At 41.5% G+C, this 17,809-nt stretch overlaps 1 protein-coding gene across 1 annotated transcript; it reads right to left on the bottom strand.

The window, feature by feature from the left end:
- Positions 1-17,194: 17,194 nt before the first annotated feature.
- LOC145029909 (putative serine/threonine-protein kinase PBL23) lies at positions 17,195-17,782 on the bottom strand. Its single transcript, XM_078978353.1, has one exon. The coding sequence runs from the start codon at positions 17,780-17,782 to the stop codon at positions 17,195-17,197; it is 588 nt and encodes a 195-aa protein (XP_078834479.1).
- Between the last annotated feature and the right edge of the window lie 27 nt (positions 17,783-17,809).

The following is a 17,809-nucleotide window of genomic DNA, read 5'->3' on the forward strand; positions in this document are numbered from 1 at the left end:
CGAACTCATAATGGCCATAACACGTCCGAAACGTGGTCTTCTGTATATCCTCCTCTCTAACCCTCATCTGATGATAGCCTGAATGCAAATCGATCTTGGAGAACCAAGATGCTCCCTGCAACTGATCAAAGAGGTCATCAATCCTCGGGAGTGGGTAACGCTTCTTCACCGTTACCTTATTCAGCTCCCGGTAATCTATACACAACCGGTGCGACCCATTCTTCTTCTTCAGAAACAGGATCGGGGCTCCCCAGGGTGAACTGCTCGGACGAATAAATCCCTTGTCTAGCAGCTCTTGCAGCTACGTAGACAACTTCTGCATCTCGGGAGGAGCCAACCGATAGGGTGCCTTGGCTATCGGAGCCGCACCAGGAACTAGGTCGATCCTGAACTCTACCTGACGCTCCGGAGGTATTCCAGGAAGCTTCTTCGAGAACACATCAGCTGTCACAGCTAGAAATTTTTGTGCCTTGTAACTACAACACTTAAGTTAAATTTTTAATCAAAGACATAAGAGCATGTATGATGCATACTCTATGACAACAAAATTTCAAACAAACACCCCATGCAAGCATTTCAAGTAGTCAACAAGCAATTGGAAACCCTAGGAGCTCTTGTTTAAGTCCATTTTGGATTAGGACTTCCTTATTGGGCCCAATGGACCAATAATCTTCCAATTTGACTATCTTGGGCTTAGAACTCTTAAATGGGCTCTAATTGGACCCACTTCCATGTATTTCAATATTTTGGGCCATATTGGGCCTATAATGAAATAAATTAATTATATGAGCCATTTTGGGGCATAATAAACCCAATTGAGCCCTAATAGGTCATAAAAATCACACTTATATTTATTAGAACCAAAACAATCACTCAACATAACTATGAAAGTGGGCTGAAGCCTTTAAGGCCCAAAAATCTCCTCTTTCCCTCTCCATTCTCGACCCAAGCCCACAAAGAGGAAAGAGTTGACTTTGTGTGTGCCACCTCACAATTATACAAGGGATTTCCATGCATTTCCCATACTTCCATGCAACACTCTCTTCTTCTCCCTCTCTCTCTTGCTCTCGGCCGACTTCAAGCACACACACACACATTTCATTCACCATTCTCTCAAGAAACTCTCTCATTTCTCCTCCATATTTTCGAAGATCTAAGAAGAGTTCAAGGGCTTCTTCCATAAAAATCATCATCTAAGGTAAGAAATCTCTTAGATCCATAAGCTAACTACTTCATTTCATCCAAAAATCACCTCTTAATTCATTCAGACTCATGATCTAGCACCTAAGAAGCATCCAAATTCGAGATCTTCCAAGGAAGGTTGCTAGGATCGAATTCTTCTCATCATTTCCTTCCAAAACTGAAACCACACCCAAGGTGAGCTTCATACCCCCTATTTTGCGGTTTTTATAGGGGAGAATACAAGCAAATGTGTAGATCTATGAGTAAATGTATGCCTTGTGTGATTTTTATGCTTGTATGTATGATTTTATGTGTTATGTGATGATTATGTTGGCTAAAAATACCTAAAAACCAAGATCTACAACAAGAGGAATGAAATAAACTTAACTTATACCATTTTACACTAATCAAGTCAAGAAAAATAATTTATTTGATTAGGATGGACATTTTTAGACATAAAACCCAATTTTGGGCTCAAATTGTCAAAAATACAAAAACTAAGGGCCCAAAATGACAAATGAAAATTTCTGGAGGTTGAAAAGAGTCGAAACAGTTTTTAATATAATTTTTCTGAATAACAACACTTTTGAGGGGCATAAAATGTAAATTTTAAACATAATGGGCTAAAAATGGGCTTTTCGACCCAATAAGCCCGAAATTGCGAAATTTGTTGGATAGAGGGGCTGAAAATGCAGGTTTCTGTAAAACAGGGGATTACAAGTGTATTGAAACTATTTTAAAGGTCAAAAAGGCTTTTCAAATTCAAAAGGGATCAAAAAGGCAAAAATTTTCCATTTTGTGCCAAAATTGTAAAGATTGCAAAAAATGGGGGTTCCAACCGAGAAAACCTCATTTTGAAGGACTTAAGCTATTTATTAAGTAAATCTTGGCTGAAAATGTCTTTTCAATAATTTTTGATGCTAAAGTGTCAAGAAAAATGGTTTAGGGACTAAAATGGAAATTCTTTTATATAAAGAATTAAAAGTGTAAATTTTATCCAAGCAGTGTCACAAAAAGGTAAACTTTTACTTATAAACAAATAAATCCCATTAGGTAAAAGACGAGCACTACGACTACCGGCGAAACGTAATATCAAATACACCTTCAACACCAATATCGTTAACAAACGATTTGATTCGGTCTCGAATCAATTACAAAACAAAAATCAATAAACATTAGTACTTCAATAAAAGACGTGAAATTTACAAGAAGTCAATACTCAATCTTTGGGCTTGAAAGTTTCCAATCGTGCTTGTTGGGCCTAGCTAGCCCAATGACATGATCTTTAGGCCCGAAGAGAACGCGCTTACATGTTATTGGGCCTTCTATGACCTAACTCTATGCAAAAGGACTTTCAATAGCTTTATTGTGCTGTTGGGCCCCAAGGGTCCATTGGTACTGCTAGCAATGTCGAGAAGTCAAATGCGAGTCGGGCCAAGTGTCTTTCGCATTCACGATAGCCTTGAACGACTTATGGAAATAACGGGGGCTTCGTACCTTCCTTTCTCCTCAGTTGTGGGGCTATGAGAAGTCAGGGTGGTTGGATTAAGTGAGTCTTATGGACGACGCTTAAAGGATCGTTTGTAATTGGTAGTTATAAACTAGTCATTTTCGTTAATGCGTGATTATAATGACTCACAACCCATAATTAATCCAATGTTACCTGGGTAATCATAAACAATCATTGTATCGGTATAACAAAAATAAGACATGTAATTCTATGTATTGGGAAAACATCGGGTTTTACCGGGAAATCAACACTTTTAACTATTTGATGTATACAAGGTTTAACAATTATACACGCTTACAAAATCGACAAGCATACTACGGATCTCCACACTTTTTCTTATATACAAAACTTGTTTCAGAAAATATCGGATTTTCTGGGTTTTCAAACTTCACAAAAATCATTATTTTTCAAACATGACATATAAACTCACCAACATTTCATATGTTGACGTTTTTCAAAATAGTTGTATTCTCAGGTAACAGGTAAATCAAAGAATAGGTATCCAGTGATGTCTTGGTGTTTTGTTTAAATTAGTATCGAACGGTTTAAGTATTGGAAATGTAATGTTCAAAACAATTTACCGAATGTAAACAATATCTGTTGTAATATTTCAATGCATGGTGATGAATGATGTTATGATTCATGTATATTCATTGTGATGGTATTCAATTGAGTCACAATAGCCCTCGGACGTTTCCGCCGTCTGGTTCGGGGGTGTGACAGGTTGGTATCAGAGCTCTGTTTTATAGTGAACTAGCATATCTAACCACACATTGATATGCAACTATAAACCAAAAAGAGGGACTAACACAACTCTAAACAAAACAAGTAAAACACAACAATAAAAACATCCTTGCCTGTATTAGGAAAAAGAACGTAATACCGAACCGAACAAGATAATACTAGTATCTTGGTTAACCCAGAACTGTTCTAGTCATATCAAGAAGTGGATGTAGCCTAATCAACTACATTCCCTCCAAGGTATAACTATCACACGTTCTGAGGAGATCGTGATATCTAGGGAACCTAAGAACATACCTCTTTATCACCAAAAATAAAACATCTGTTTAGTCTGTACAATAGTTGTAGAGTCATAGGATAATGATAGTTTATTCATATACTTTCTCCCAGTCTTCATGGAAGGAGAGCAACAGGGCATTCAGTTTCAACAAGCCCTAGTGGCTCACGGGATGCTTGAAGATGAACCTGAAGGGAATCAAGGGGAAGCACACGACGCCGGACCTGACGAGTACACGGACACTGACTACGAGTTTGAGGAGACCGATGATGACATGGAGGAAGGACAAGACTCGGGCAAGGATAACACTACGTCATTTGTCAGTGAGGCACAACCGGACCACCCCGCCCCACCAGTGAACCCCGCAAGGGAGAATCGCTCTCCCGAAGCTGAGATTGCCGCCCTGCGACAACAACTGTTCGCCATGGAAGCACGTGCAGTGCAAGCTGAGCATAAGAGGGATGAGGTCATCGGAGACATGACTGAGATGGCTCATTTGTTGGCTCAACACTTCGGCATATGATCTCACCACTAACTTAGGACACACCATGGAGTGCTAGAGATAGACTTATCTTACTAGGTCATTAGGAACTATGTTATGTACCCCGACTCTATGTTTAAGTGACTACACTACTCATAGAGCCGTTATGCTGTCGAACTAGTACCGCTTATGTATGCTCTTTCAAGCAAAATTTTCATGTATCAAAGTGCGGATAATAGTAATGAAAGATTTTATATGTTTTATTATGATGTTATAATCTGCTATGTGTTATGTATCCATGATTGTATGCTAAATTGTAGAAGTACATAAGTTGTGCCACGCACCTAGTTTATAGGATCACAACCTCACGAAAACCACATACACTCAACATCTTTCCGTTCTATGACAGAAAGATGCCTCCACGACCCACTCGCAGAAACCCGAGACCAACCCCACCCGAAGTTGACTGAGCCGCATTCCAGGCAGCTGTATCTGCCGCGGTTACCGCAGCAATGGCACAAATTCACCAAGGGAACAATCGAAGAGTCAATGGGAAAGGGGCCGGAAGTTCGAACAACGAAATGAATCAAGGACCCACCAAAACATGCTCTTACAAAGACTTCACTAACGCCAAACCACGAACCTTTAACGACACTGGAGGAGTGATCACCCTGAAACGATGGATCGAGAAGGTGGAATCGGTGTTCGAGATATGCGACTGCCCTGAAGAGATGAAGGTGAAGTTTGCTGCATGCACTTTTGTTGACGAAACGCTCACTTGGTGGAACGGACACGTGGAATCCATGACACTCCCCGTAGCCAATTCCATGCCATGGATAGAAATGAAAGAAATGCTGATGGCCGAATACTGTCCTCGTGGTGAAATTCAGAAAATGGAACAAGAGTTGTGGAATCTCACTGTCCAGAACGCCGACATAGATGCCTACATATCCAGGTTTAGCGAACTGTCTCTGTTATGCCTTGGCATGATTACCTCATAGGGTAAGAAGATCGAGCGATTCATCTGGGGACTAACCTCCCCGATCCAAGGAAACGTGATAGCTGCAAATCCTGAAACTTTCGACAATGCCAAGAGATTGGCCAAGAAGCTATATGACCACAACAACAAGAAGGGTGAGAAGCCAGTGGAGACTGAAGTTAAGAAGGAAAATGATATCAAGAAGGGGAAGAGCAACAAGAGAAGGACTGGGCATTTCCGTCGAAACTGCCCCAACAACAATAATCCCGGAAATGGAGGAATCGGAAGAGTGATGACCATGGGTCAGGGGGAGGCGATTCAGGATCCCGTTGTTGTTACTGGTACGTTTCCCCTAAACTACACTTATGCATGCATCCTATTTGACACCGGAGCGGAGCAAAGTTTTATGAGCAATAAGTTTAAACATTTGTTAAAACAACAACCCCAGAAGCTCAATGAAACCTTTACGGTGGAAATGGCCAATGGGAAAACCGAATCCACTGGGGAAATCTACATCGGATGTACCCTAACTCTAAATCAACACGTCTTTCGAATAGACTTGATGCCTGTTTCCATTAGGAGTTTCAATGTGATTATTGGTATGGACTGGTTAAGCCCCCACCATGCTGAAATTATGTGTCACGAGAAGGCCGTTCGCCTTCATCTTCCCAATCATGAAACCCTAGTTATTTACGGAGACAAACCTAGCACGGAACTTTGCATCATCTCGTACGTCCAGGCATAGAAGCATCTACGAAAGAAAAAATTAACGTTCTTCGCTCACATAGTGGATAAAACCAAGGAAGAGGTTAACATTCAAGACATCCCAATAGCACATGAATACCCAGACGTATTTCCTGAAGATCTCCCTAGAGTACCCCCAGAGAGACAAGTTGAGTTTCGAATTGACCTCGTTCCATGAGCAACTCCACTTGCTAAATCGCCTTACCGGCTAGCTCCTGCTGAAATGCAGGAATTGTCCAGCCAACTCAGCAAACTCCTGGGCAAGGGATTCATCCGACCCAGCTACTCACCATGGGGAGCTCCGGTCCTCTTTGTCAAAAAGAGGGACAGATCTTTTAGGATGTGTATCGATTATAGGGAGCTAAACAAACTCACTGTCAAAAATCGCTATCCACTCCCATCAATCGACGATCTATTTGACCAGCTCCAAGGAGCTAGTTACTTCTCTAAGATAGATCTACGGTCCGGGTACCATCAGCTCAAGGTTCGGGAAGAGGATATTCCCAAAACCACTTTCCGAACTCGTTACGGACATTATGAATTTGTCGTAATGCCCTCCGGTCTAACAAATGCCCATGCCGCATTTATGGACCTGATGAACCAAATCTGTCAACCATTCCTCGACAACTTTGTTATCGTCTTCATTGATGACATTCTAGTCTATTCGCGAAGCGAAGAAGAGCATGGACAACATCTCCGACAAATCCTGGAAACCCTGCGAACGGAAAAGCTATACGCAAAACTCTCCAAGTGTGAGTTCTGGCTCTGTAGCGTGAACTTCCTAGGTCATGTTGTTAGTCAGGAATGAATCCATGTGGATCCTTCTAAGGTCAAAGCCGTCGAAGGATGGGCAGTCCCGACGACACCCACAAAAATTCGCCTATTCTTAGGCCTTGTAGGCTACTATAGGAGGTTCATTCAAAACTTCTCTAAGATCGCCAAGCCAATTCCATCGCTTACACAAAAGGGCGCACCATTCAAATGGACGGACAAACAAGAAATTGCATTCCGAACCCTGAAGCAATCCCTCTGCAGTTCCCCGGTACTATCTCTACCGGAGGGAACGGAAGATTTCGTGGTCTACTGTGACGCGTCAAATCAGGGTTTAGGTTGCGTTCTCATGCAGCGTGGAAGAGTGATAGCTTACGCATCCCGCCAACTAAAGACACACGAAGTGAATTATACGACCCATGACCTGGAATTGGGAGCAGTGGTCTTTGCTCTGAAGATTTGGAGGCATTACCTTTATGGTACGAAGTGCACCATCTTCACAGACCACAAAAGCCTCCAGCACATCTTGAATCACAAAGAGCTGAATATGAGGCAACGAAGATGGGTTAAACTATTAAACGATTATGAGTGTGAAATCAAATAGCACTCAGGCAAGGCCAATATGGTAGATGATGCCTTGAGTCGGAAGGAGTACTCTAATCGTCGTGTGAAAAATCTCTCAATAACCATCAAATCTCACCTAACAACTCATATCAGGGTAGCCCAGTCAGATGCCAGGAAAACGGAAAATAGAGCAAGCAAAGCATTACGCGGAATGGAGAAGAATCTAGAGGTAAAGGAGAACGGAGTATACTACTTCATGAACCCTATTTGGGTCCCTAAACTCGGAGGATTTAGGGAGGTAGTCATGAATGAAGCTCACAAGATGCGATAATCCATCCATCCAGGTTCAGACAAGATGTACTTGGATATTAAACAACATTATTGGTGGCCTAACATGAAGGCAGAAATTGCCACCTATGTCAGCAAATGTCTCACTTGCGCCAAAGTAAAGGTGGAGTACCAGAAGCCCTCGGAGTTATTACAGCAACCGGTGATCCCCGAGTGGAAAATGGGAAGGGATTTCCATGGACTTTGTGACCAAGCTACCCAAGACGTCAGACGGATTAGACACTATATGGGTAATAGTTGACCGACTGACGAAATCCGCCCATTTCCTGCCAATAAAAGAATCCTACAAGATGGACAGACTGACAAGATTATACATTCAAGAAATCATGAGACTTCATGGAGTACCAGTGTCTATCATCTCAGATAGAGACAGTATATTCACTTCGCGTTTTTGGCAATCACTTTAGAAAGCACTTGGAACCCATCTCAACATGAGCACCGCTTACCACCCACAAACAGACGGTCAAAGCGAGCGAACCATCCAAATACTCAAAGACATGCTTCGCGCATGTGTGATAGACTTTGGGAAGTCTAGGGATACCCACTTACCCTTAGTTGAATTCTCGTATAACAACAGTTATCATTCGAGCATCAAAGTCACTCCTTTCGAAGCACTATATGGACGTAAGTGTAGATCACGGTTGTGTTGGGCTGAGGTGGGAGACACCCAGCTAGTAAAGGAACTAGCATCGGATAAAGCGTTAACTGGACCGGAGATCATACGTGAAACAATAGAAAAGATAGTTCAAATCAGAGCTCGACAACAAGCATCGCGCGACCGACAAAAGAGCTATGCTGATAAACGGCGAAAGCCCTTAGAGTTTTAGGTCGAGGATTGAGTACTGTTAAAAGTTTCACCCTGGAAAGGGGTCATTCGTTTCGGAAAACAGGGAAAACTGAACCCATGATACATTGGACCTTTCGAGATCGTTGCGCGAATAGGTCCAGTAGCGTACAAACTGCAACTACCCGCTGAGCTCAGCATTGTGCACCCCGTGTTCCATGTTTCCAATCTAAAAAAGTGCCTGTCAGATGAAACTCTCGACACTCCCCTTGATGAGATTGAAATCAACGAGAATCTCCTGTTCGTTGAGGAACCAGTCGACATCATGGACAGGGAGGTGAAGCGTACTAAACAAAGTCGCATCCCGATCATGAAAGTACGGTGGAACGCGAAGCGTGGACCAGAATTCATGCGGGAGCGCGAAGACCAATTGAAGCAAAAGTACCCTAACCTATTCTAGCATTCTCAAATCTAGCTTTCAAAAGAATTTCGGGACGAAATTCCCTCTAACGGGGGGATGATGTCACAGGTAGAAATTTGTGTGCCTTGTAACTACAACACTTAAGTCAAATTGTGAATCAAAGACATAAGAATATGTATGATGCATACTCTATTACAACAAAATTTCAAACAAACACCCCATGCAAGCATTTCAAGTAGTCAACAAGCAATTGGAAACCCTAGGAGTTCTTGTTTAAGTCCATTTTGGACTAGGACTTCCTTATTGGGCCCAATGGACCAATAATCTTCCAATTTGACTATCTTGGGCTTAGAACTCTTAAATGGGCTCTAATTGGACCCACTTCCATGTATTTCAATATTTTGGGCCATATTGGGCCTAGAATGAAATAAATTAATTATATTAGCCATTTTGGGGAATAATTAACCCAATTGAGCCCTAATAGGTCATAAAAATCACACTTATATTTATTAGGACCAAAAAAATACTCAATATAACTATGAAAGTGGGCTTAAGCCTTTAAGGCCCAAAAATCTCCTTTTTCCCTCTCCATTCTCGGCCTAAGCCCACAAAGAGGAAAGAGTTGACTTTGTGTGTGCCACCTCACAATTATTCATGGGATTTCCATGCATTTCCCATACTTCCATGCAACACTCTCTTCTTCTCCCTCTCTCTCTTGCTCTCGGCCGACTTCAAGCACACACACACACAGATTTCACTCACCATTCTCTCAAGAAACTCCCTCATTTCTCCTCCATATTTTCGAAGATCTAAGAAGAGTTCAAGGGCTTCTTCCATAAAAATCATCATCTAAGGTAAGAAATCTCTTAGATCCATAAGCTAACTACTTCATTTCATCCAAAAATCACCTCTTAATTCATTCAAACTCATGATCTAGCACCTAAGAAGCATCCAAGTTCGAGATCTTCCAAGGAAGGTTGCTAGGAACGAATTCTTCTCATCATTTCCTTCCAAAACTGAAACCACACCCAAGGTGAGCTTCATCCCCCCTATTTTGCGGTTTTTATGGGGGAGAATACAAGCAAATGTGTAGATCTATGAGTAAATGTATGCCTTGTGTGATTTTTATGCTTGTATGTATGATTTTATGTGTTATGTGATGATTATGTTGGCTAAAAATACCTAAAAACCGAGATCTACAACAAGAGAAATGAAATAAACTTAACTTATACCATTTTACACTAATAAAGTCAAGAAAAATAATTTATTTGATTAGGATGGACATTTTTAGACATAAAACCCAATTTTGGGCTCAAATTGTCAAAAATACAAAAACTAAGGGCCCAAAATGACAAATGAAAATTTCTAGAGGTTGAAAAGAGTCCAAACAATTTTTAATATAATTTTTCTGAATAACAACACTTTTGAGGGGCATAAAATGTAAATTTTAAACATAATGGGCTAAAAATGGGCTTTTCGACCCAATAAGCCCGAAATTGCGAAATTTGTTGGATAGAGGGGCTGAAAATGCAGGTTTCTGTAAAACAGGGGCTTACAAGTGTATTAAAACTATTTTAAAGGTCAAAAAGGCTTTTCAAATTCAAAAGGGATCAAAAAGGCAAAAAATTTCCATTTTGTGCCAAAATTGTAAAGATTGCAAAAAATGGGGGTTCCAACCGAGAAAACCTCATTTTGAAGGACTTAAGCTATTTATTAAGTAAATCTTAGCTGAAAATGTCTTTTCAATAAGTTTTGATGTTAAAGTGTCAAGAAAAATGGCAATCCACCAAATAACGCTCCTCAAATAACCTCAAAACACAATCCCTGAACACTACTGATGCTCGCACCAATCGATCATCGGCAATCTCTACCTCTAAAGGGCAATCCAACATGCCCGAGGACTCAGTAAACCTCTTGCTAAGCGCAAGGGAAACAAATGATCGGGTGGCACCCGAGTCGAACAACACCTGAACCAGAATACCGTTCACATGGAACGATCCTAATGCACATACACAGAGCACATATCAATAACATAACATCATAAAATAAAGAAGAAGGAAAGAATCATACCTGTCACCACATCGGGTGCGGTGCGTGCCTCTTCCGCAGTCAGCTGAAACGCCCGACTCCTCACCACTGGAGCCTCTGCCTTGCCTTGACGGCCATCTGTAATCCGCAGGGTAGCTGGAGCTAGCGCCTTAACCGGTGCTGATGATGTCAACTGGGGGCAATTGGCCTTCTTGTGGCCCCTCTGGTTTCAGTGGAAACACAGCAACTCAAACGTCTGTATCACAGGTGCAGGGGCAGTACAATCCCTGCTGAAATGCCCCGTCTTGCCGCACTTATAGCAGCTCGACAATCCCAATCTACATGTCCCCTCATGAAGCCTGCCGCATTTCCTGCAGCGGCTCGGTCCTAATTGGCCTTTCGGCCTACCATCTGATCCCTTGGGCTTCTTCCGCGAATCCCCTCCTGTCTGTCCCTCCTCAGTCTTCCTCTTCCGGACGTGCTCCAGATCTATCTCTCTCTCCCTCGCCCTGGAAATCATAGAGTCCAAGGTAGGGAAAGCTGAAAAACTGACATGCTCTCGGATATCAACTCGAAGCATGTGATGGTAGCGGGTCCTCCTCATGTCCTCATCACCCGCATACTGGAGCACTAACAATACCCTCTCCCGGAACTTGGCGGTGATCTCCGCCACAGTCTCTGTCGTCTGTCTCATGTCCAAAAACTCTCTGGCCAGCTACTGAAGCTCGACAGCCGGCGAGAACTCTGCCCTGAACCTGGTCGCAAAGTTCGACCATGACATAGCCTCAACAGTCAAGGCTCCCAACGAGTTGCTCACGGACTCCCACCAATCCCTAGCTCGATCACGTAAACATCCTGCTGCATATCTCACCTTCGACCCCTCGGGGCAGAAGCTAATCATCTGTGCACACTCAATGTCTGCAATCCATCGTCTGGCAGCTATGGGGTCCTTCGCCCCATGAAAATCCGGCGCACCACTACCCCGAAAGTCCTTGAAGGACAGTGTGCAAGATCCCGACTGGCCAGATGCCATGTTGCTCTTGGATGCCCGGAGGCGATCCTCCATCATCTCCAATATCCCTTCCTTGATCGACCCGAAGATAATGGGGGTCGACTCAAGGATACCTCTGGTGATCTCAGACGCGATGAACTCGTGTAGCCTCTCATCTACTGGCTCGGAACCTGATCTCGAACCCGATCCCTCTCTTGAACTGCCAACTGCTGGCCTCGGGCATAGTACCACCATTCTGAAATACAAAAGAAATAACAACTGTTAGTGATACTGATACCCCTGGAGGGATCACACCCACTACAAGTTCCCTTGTCTTATCTTAGCCTTCCTCGGTTCAGGTACGAATCCTCTGCTTTCAGTAGTACCGACCCATACTACCTTCCACATCTATCCGTACCTTCCCCAAAGACCGCCTTGACTCAACCAGGTCCCTTCCACTACCACTGATCACTGCTACTCTTATCCTAGGCTTTCCTTAGGAAACCTCTGACTCCACCCAACCCAGTCCTCAGCTGCCAAAGGCCTCTTGGTGATTCCAATTAACTATTACATGAATACAATCACATGTGATGAGGCTCGGATAATCCTTCGAGTAAGGGATTCATCTCTACAACGGTTAGGACTCAAACAAGAGCTACGCAATAGAGTCAAATCCAACACTCTGAGATTATTCAACCCTGATCACATGTGACCTTAACGTATTCACCTAACAGTTAACTCCCATCACTTCAAAGCCCACATAGCACAAAGCAAACAACATTTGGACATGAGGAAAACAATCTCAAGCAACTCTATCCTCGTAGAGAAAAACTGAACTTACATACAATGCTAAACTTGTACTATCAGGAATAACCTAAACAGGCTACCCTACTGCTGTCTGCTCAATTCTAGCATGCAACTTTTTCATATACTGAAGCACATAAAGCAGGCACATAAGGCATCACTCCTAGATCCTTAGTCCTATTCTAGCATGCTGTTCTACAGAACTGATAAACATAAATAAACTTGTATGGGTACATTGGGGAATACTTACTTGAGCTCGGCCGGTCGCGCACATCACACACTTTGTTCTTCCTTAAAACCCTTTACTTAGACTTTTAGAAAACATTTTCTCTTTCAAAAATCTTTTAATCCCTCGATTTGAGTTCGAACACCCCCGAAGGTGTGTCCGAATCCCTCAAACCAGGGCTCTGATACCAACTTGTAACACCCCAAAAATACGAGACAAAAATTTCATTTTGAAAACATATATTTAGCAAACATTCGAATTAAAACGTTTACTGATCATAAAATTTTATAAAAATATCACATGTCTGGAAAACATTTCATAAAAACATAATAATGTCAAAGTACAATTTCCCAGGAAGATCTCGTGATGCGGAATACGAAGCATGTGTGTGATGGGCCGCTACCACGCCAACTCTTTCCCCTTCGAAGAAGAGGTACTTGAAACCAAAACTGAAAACTATAAGCACGAAGCTTAGTGAGTTCCCCCATCGTACCGCATACCATACAATCACATATCATACATATTGCAAGGCATTCCTGGGGTGCCCGACCTACCCAGTACGGCCATTCTGGGGTGCCGACTTACCCGTGTCAAGCCATTTGGGGTGCTGACTACCCATGTCAAGCAATTCTGGGGTGCTGACTACCCTTCGGTCCTGACGAACGAACCTCGGGGACTATTTCACCCCCTACTGCTACTATCATATATATCATAACGTAAGGGTGCCTGAACTACCCTTTGGTCCTAGCAACCGAACTCGGGGACTAGTCCCCTCCTACTACCTCTATCGCATATAACATAACAAGCCAGCATGCAAACATATCATCATATACTGTCAGATGTATCTGGGGTGTCTAACTACCCTTCGGTCCTAACAACCAAACTCTACTACTATCACATACAATATATCATGCTAGCATATAACATATCAGGTAATAGAAAACATAAATGATATCACAACGACAATCATCTATCATACGTCTCCTACTGGTGGGCCGACATTGTGGCCTTAGACCCACCACTACTGGAAGGTAACTCACCTCATAGTAGCTACTGATCGGTGTGGGAATGGTCTGTCTGCTGTTGCTGCTTCGGAAATCCTCCGACTATAATTCCCACCAAACACTTAGTCAAATACGGCTAACCGCCCTCAGGGTAAATTGTCCATTTATCCTTAACAAGTCATGAGTCAAGTCACAGTCAACTGCCAGTTGACCAGACTCGCCGAGTTGGCTTGCCAACTCGTCGAGTCCCTTTCTCTATACCCAAGTCCAATAGTCCTTCATCCTACTCGCCGAGTTGTATGAACAACTCGTCAAGTTCACCTTCATCCGAAGAACACTCTAAGCTGTGACTCGCCGAGTTGTATGAACAACTCGTCGAGTTGTTCTTGAGACAAGAAGATTGCCATGAACTCGCCAAGTCATGGCATTGACTCGTCGAGTGACTTCATGAGTGATTCTGGCTTCCAACCCACTGAGTCATACCCTCTGACTCACCACTCTAAGTCGCAAACACAAAAAGGGGAACAACCCGGGGACTCGCGACACGACTCGCCGAGTCAAATGAACGACTCGTCGAGTCTGCCTCATGCAAAAACTATACACGTGATTTTGCTTGAATCCAGTCTATGCCATTCATAGATCTGGGTTCCTAGGGCCTGTTTTACATGTAAAGTTTCCAGCTTTACGTATAGATAATCACCAATGAAGGTTTTAGGGCTCAAAGTGCACCAAAAGGGGTAGATCTAGGACTTTCATGCAATATGACTCCATAAAGGCAGTAGATCCAAGCTCCAGGGACTAAATCATGCCTAGATCTAAAGGCTAACAACTTATTACAACCCACAAAGCACAAACAAGCTTGAAGAATGGCTCAAAAAAGACTTTCATGAAGCTATTAGGGACTACAAGCTTGAAAACAGAGGGGAAACGAGCTTTACCTCAAGGAAAACATTGGGATGACACAAAAATGCTTGGCCTCCTTCTCCTCTTCTTGATTTACTCTTCTTTCTCCTCAAAAACTTCAAGAACACACCCAAAACACTTAAATCTCACAAGGAAAAGGGCAAAACGATGTTGGGAGCTATGAGGGTGAATGGGCGAGGTTGGGGCGGAAATGAGTGTTTAAATAGGGTGCAAACCCTTGAAATTTAGGGTTTCATCAAACAGCGGTGACTCGCCGAGTCCCACATATGGACTTGCCGAGTCGCCAACTTGAACGTACCCCCGGACCGCATCCCTACTCGGCGAGTCGGACCTACAACTCGCCGAGTCCAAGGCCAAAATGAAAAATACTTAGATAAATTTTACGTACCAGGAACCAGGTGCTACACTTTTGTCGATGAAGAGAGGAGGAATGTAAGACTGAATGCCAAGAACCCTAATCGAGCTTGTAACGCGAGTTTCCCTTTATTCGTTGACATATTTACGAAGATGGTTCCAAGATTTAAACTGAAGAGATACCATGATTATAGGGATTATTTTTCGATGTTATTAAAGAGATGACTAAATTACCCTTATTTATTTATTTAATTATTTAAATTTTTATTTAATTTTAAGTGGCCCACATTTATGCATACAATAACACAATAATTAGTTTAAACACCGGAACCTAGCTCTCTCTCTCTCTCTCTATATATATATATATATATATATATATATATATATATATATATATATATATATATATATATATATATAGCGGTGCGGTTCGGTGCGGTTATTGGCAAAAACCTCACCACTAACCGCAAATGCGGTTAATCCATTTTCAAAACCGTTTGGTGCGGTTATTTTTGCGGTGCGGTAAGGCGGTTATTTTTGCGGTACGGTTTTGTATATTGTGTGTTTCGTAATTAATTGTATGGATTTGGTGTGGTTATTTTGTGTGGTTTTTAACCGCACTTTAGAGTTTAAACATATAACTTTTAATAAGAAAAAAACATAAGGTATAAAACAATTAACTTAAATTACAAGCAACTAATGTGTTAAAAACTTTAAATCACTAGTAATTAACAATAAATATATTAAAATTGTCACAATTTTCCAAAGTTAAACATATGAAAAGCCCACACTTTTGTCTTCTAGAATTTTATCCTTCTTTAATCAATAAAACTTATCTTATTTTTAATATTTAGTATATTAATAATTAACAAAAAAAGTGTATATAATATATGCGGTGCGATGTAATTTTTTTTTTTTTGAGGTTTTTGAAAACTAATAACCGCACCACACCACAAATTTGCGGTTTTTGAAAAACAGAGAACCACACCATCATTCTTTATTGCGGTTGCGGTTTATGTGGTTTTTGCTCACCCTATATATATATATATATATATATATATATATATATATATATATATATATATATATATATATATATATATATATATATATATATATATATATATATATATATCAGGGCCGGCCCAATGCAAGTTCAAGGAGTGCTTATGAACAGGGTCCATCCTCCCCTCCACCAGGGGCCTAATAATTTTAGGCTTAAATAGTAGTACACCGGTAGGTATGGCCTAATTTCTTGTTTAGGTTTAAAACCAGAATACATTTTATTCCAAATTAAAACGATTGAAAGCAAAATTGAAAGCGGGAATTGAAATCGATTTTACTCCGGCCTCATTTTCAATCATAACCATTGATGGCAAGCAACGATTCTATTCTTGGTAAAGATATCATAATCCCTAGGATATCTTTGAAAAGACAACATTTTCTCTCATCTTTGTTCTTTTGTTCTTAAAAATACAGTATTCAACGACCTTCTTGTTCATGAAATGTAACCTTTAACTACGACAACACCTCTCTCTTCAGAAATTGCGGCCTTTGACCTTGAACCACAACCTTCGACCTTGAATCGCGACCTTCAAGGCTCCAATCAGGTGTTTCAACTAGATAACAAGCTAAGGAGAGAGTACTTACGATATAGAGGCTTGAATGAAATAATTTATCATATGCATTATAGTTTTCATTCTTGCTATGAAAATTTGTTTGCTTCAAAATAAGTATAACAAAAGACTTACTTGAATATTTAATGCATCCGCAATTGTATTGATGATCCTATCCACCATAGGGCGTTTCCTTACGTCCACGTTAATGCACTCATGTGCAATTTCATTAAATTTTTCAAAGGAACTCATATCAATTTGAGCTCTGATAATGGGATCTATTAACTTTTCAAGTCCGTCAACAAGTCCATTATCATCATAGTAGCTTCGGACGAGGTCGATCAGATATAGTTCGTTAGTATCTTCAAACCGCCTTGCATGATAAGCCATCATCCCACTAGATATCTTGAACATTACCACTCCAAATGAGTATATGTCGGACTCCTTAGAGAGCATACCTCGTTCGTTGTATATCGGATCCATGTAAAACCTTGTACCAGCAGCTCTTGTACTGACATGGGTATCCTGGCTGATTTCTTGGACTTAATCTTGACAAACCAAAATCACATATTTTGGCTTCGAGATTATCATCTAACAATATATTTGCACTCTTGAAATCTGTATGAATTACTCTGTTGTGCTCCTCAACACCCGAGTGAAGGTACTTGACTCCTTTTGCTGCCCCCAAACATATCTTCAAGCGTTGTTCCCATGTTAGACAACGTCTCTTGAAAACTATAATTTTTTCGTTTGCATCATCACAGTAGCCAAAAAATGGGATGATGTTTGGATAGTTGAAACTTGAAACCAAGTTGAGTTCTTTAGCGAACTCGTTGGTTCCTTGATAACTATTACGATCAAGGCGTTTGATAGCTACTAAGTGGTTTGTCCAGCGTTCAAAGAGTTGTCCTCTGTACACGTTACCAAATCCACCATCTCCGACCCAATTGTCTGAACTGAAGTTTTGTGTGGCCCGAATGATCTCCTCAAGTGGAATTCGACATTCTTCTAGGTTTACCTCTGATGAAGACATTGATCTTTATATTGGTGATGGATTAAT

Source organism: Lactuca saligna, chromosome 2 (assembly GCF_052625555.1).
Source record: "Lactuca saligna cultivar CGN05327 chromosome 2, ASM5262555v1, whole genome shotgun sequence".
NCBI classification, from domain to species: domain Eukaryota; kingdom Viridiplantae; phylum Streptophyta; class Magnoliopsida; order Asterales; family Asteraceae; genus Lactuca; species Lactuca saligna.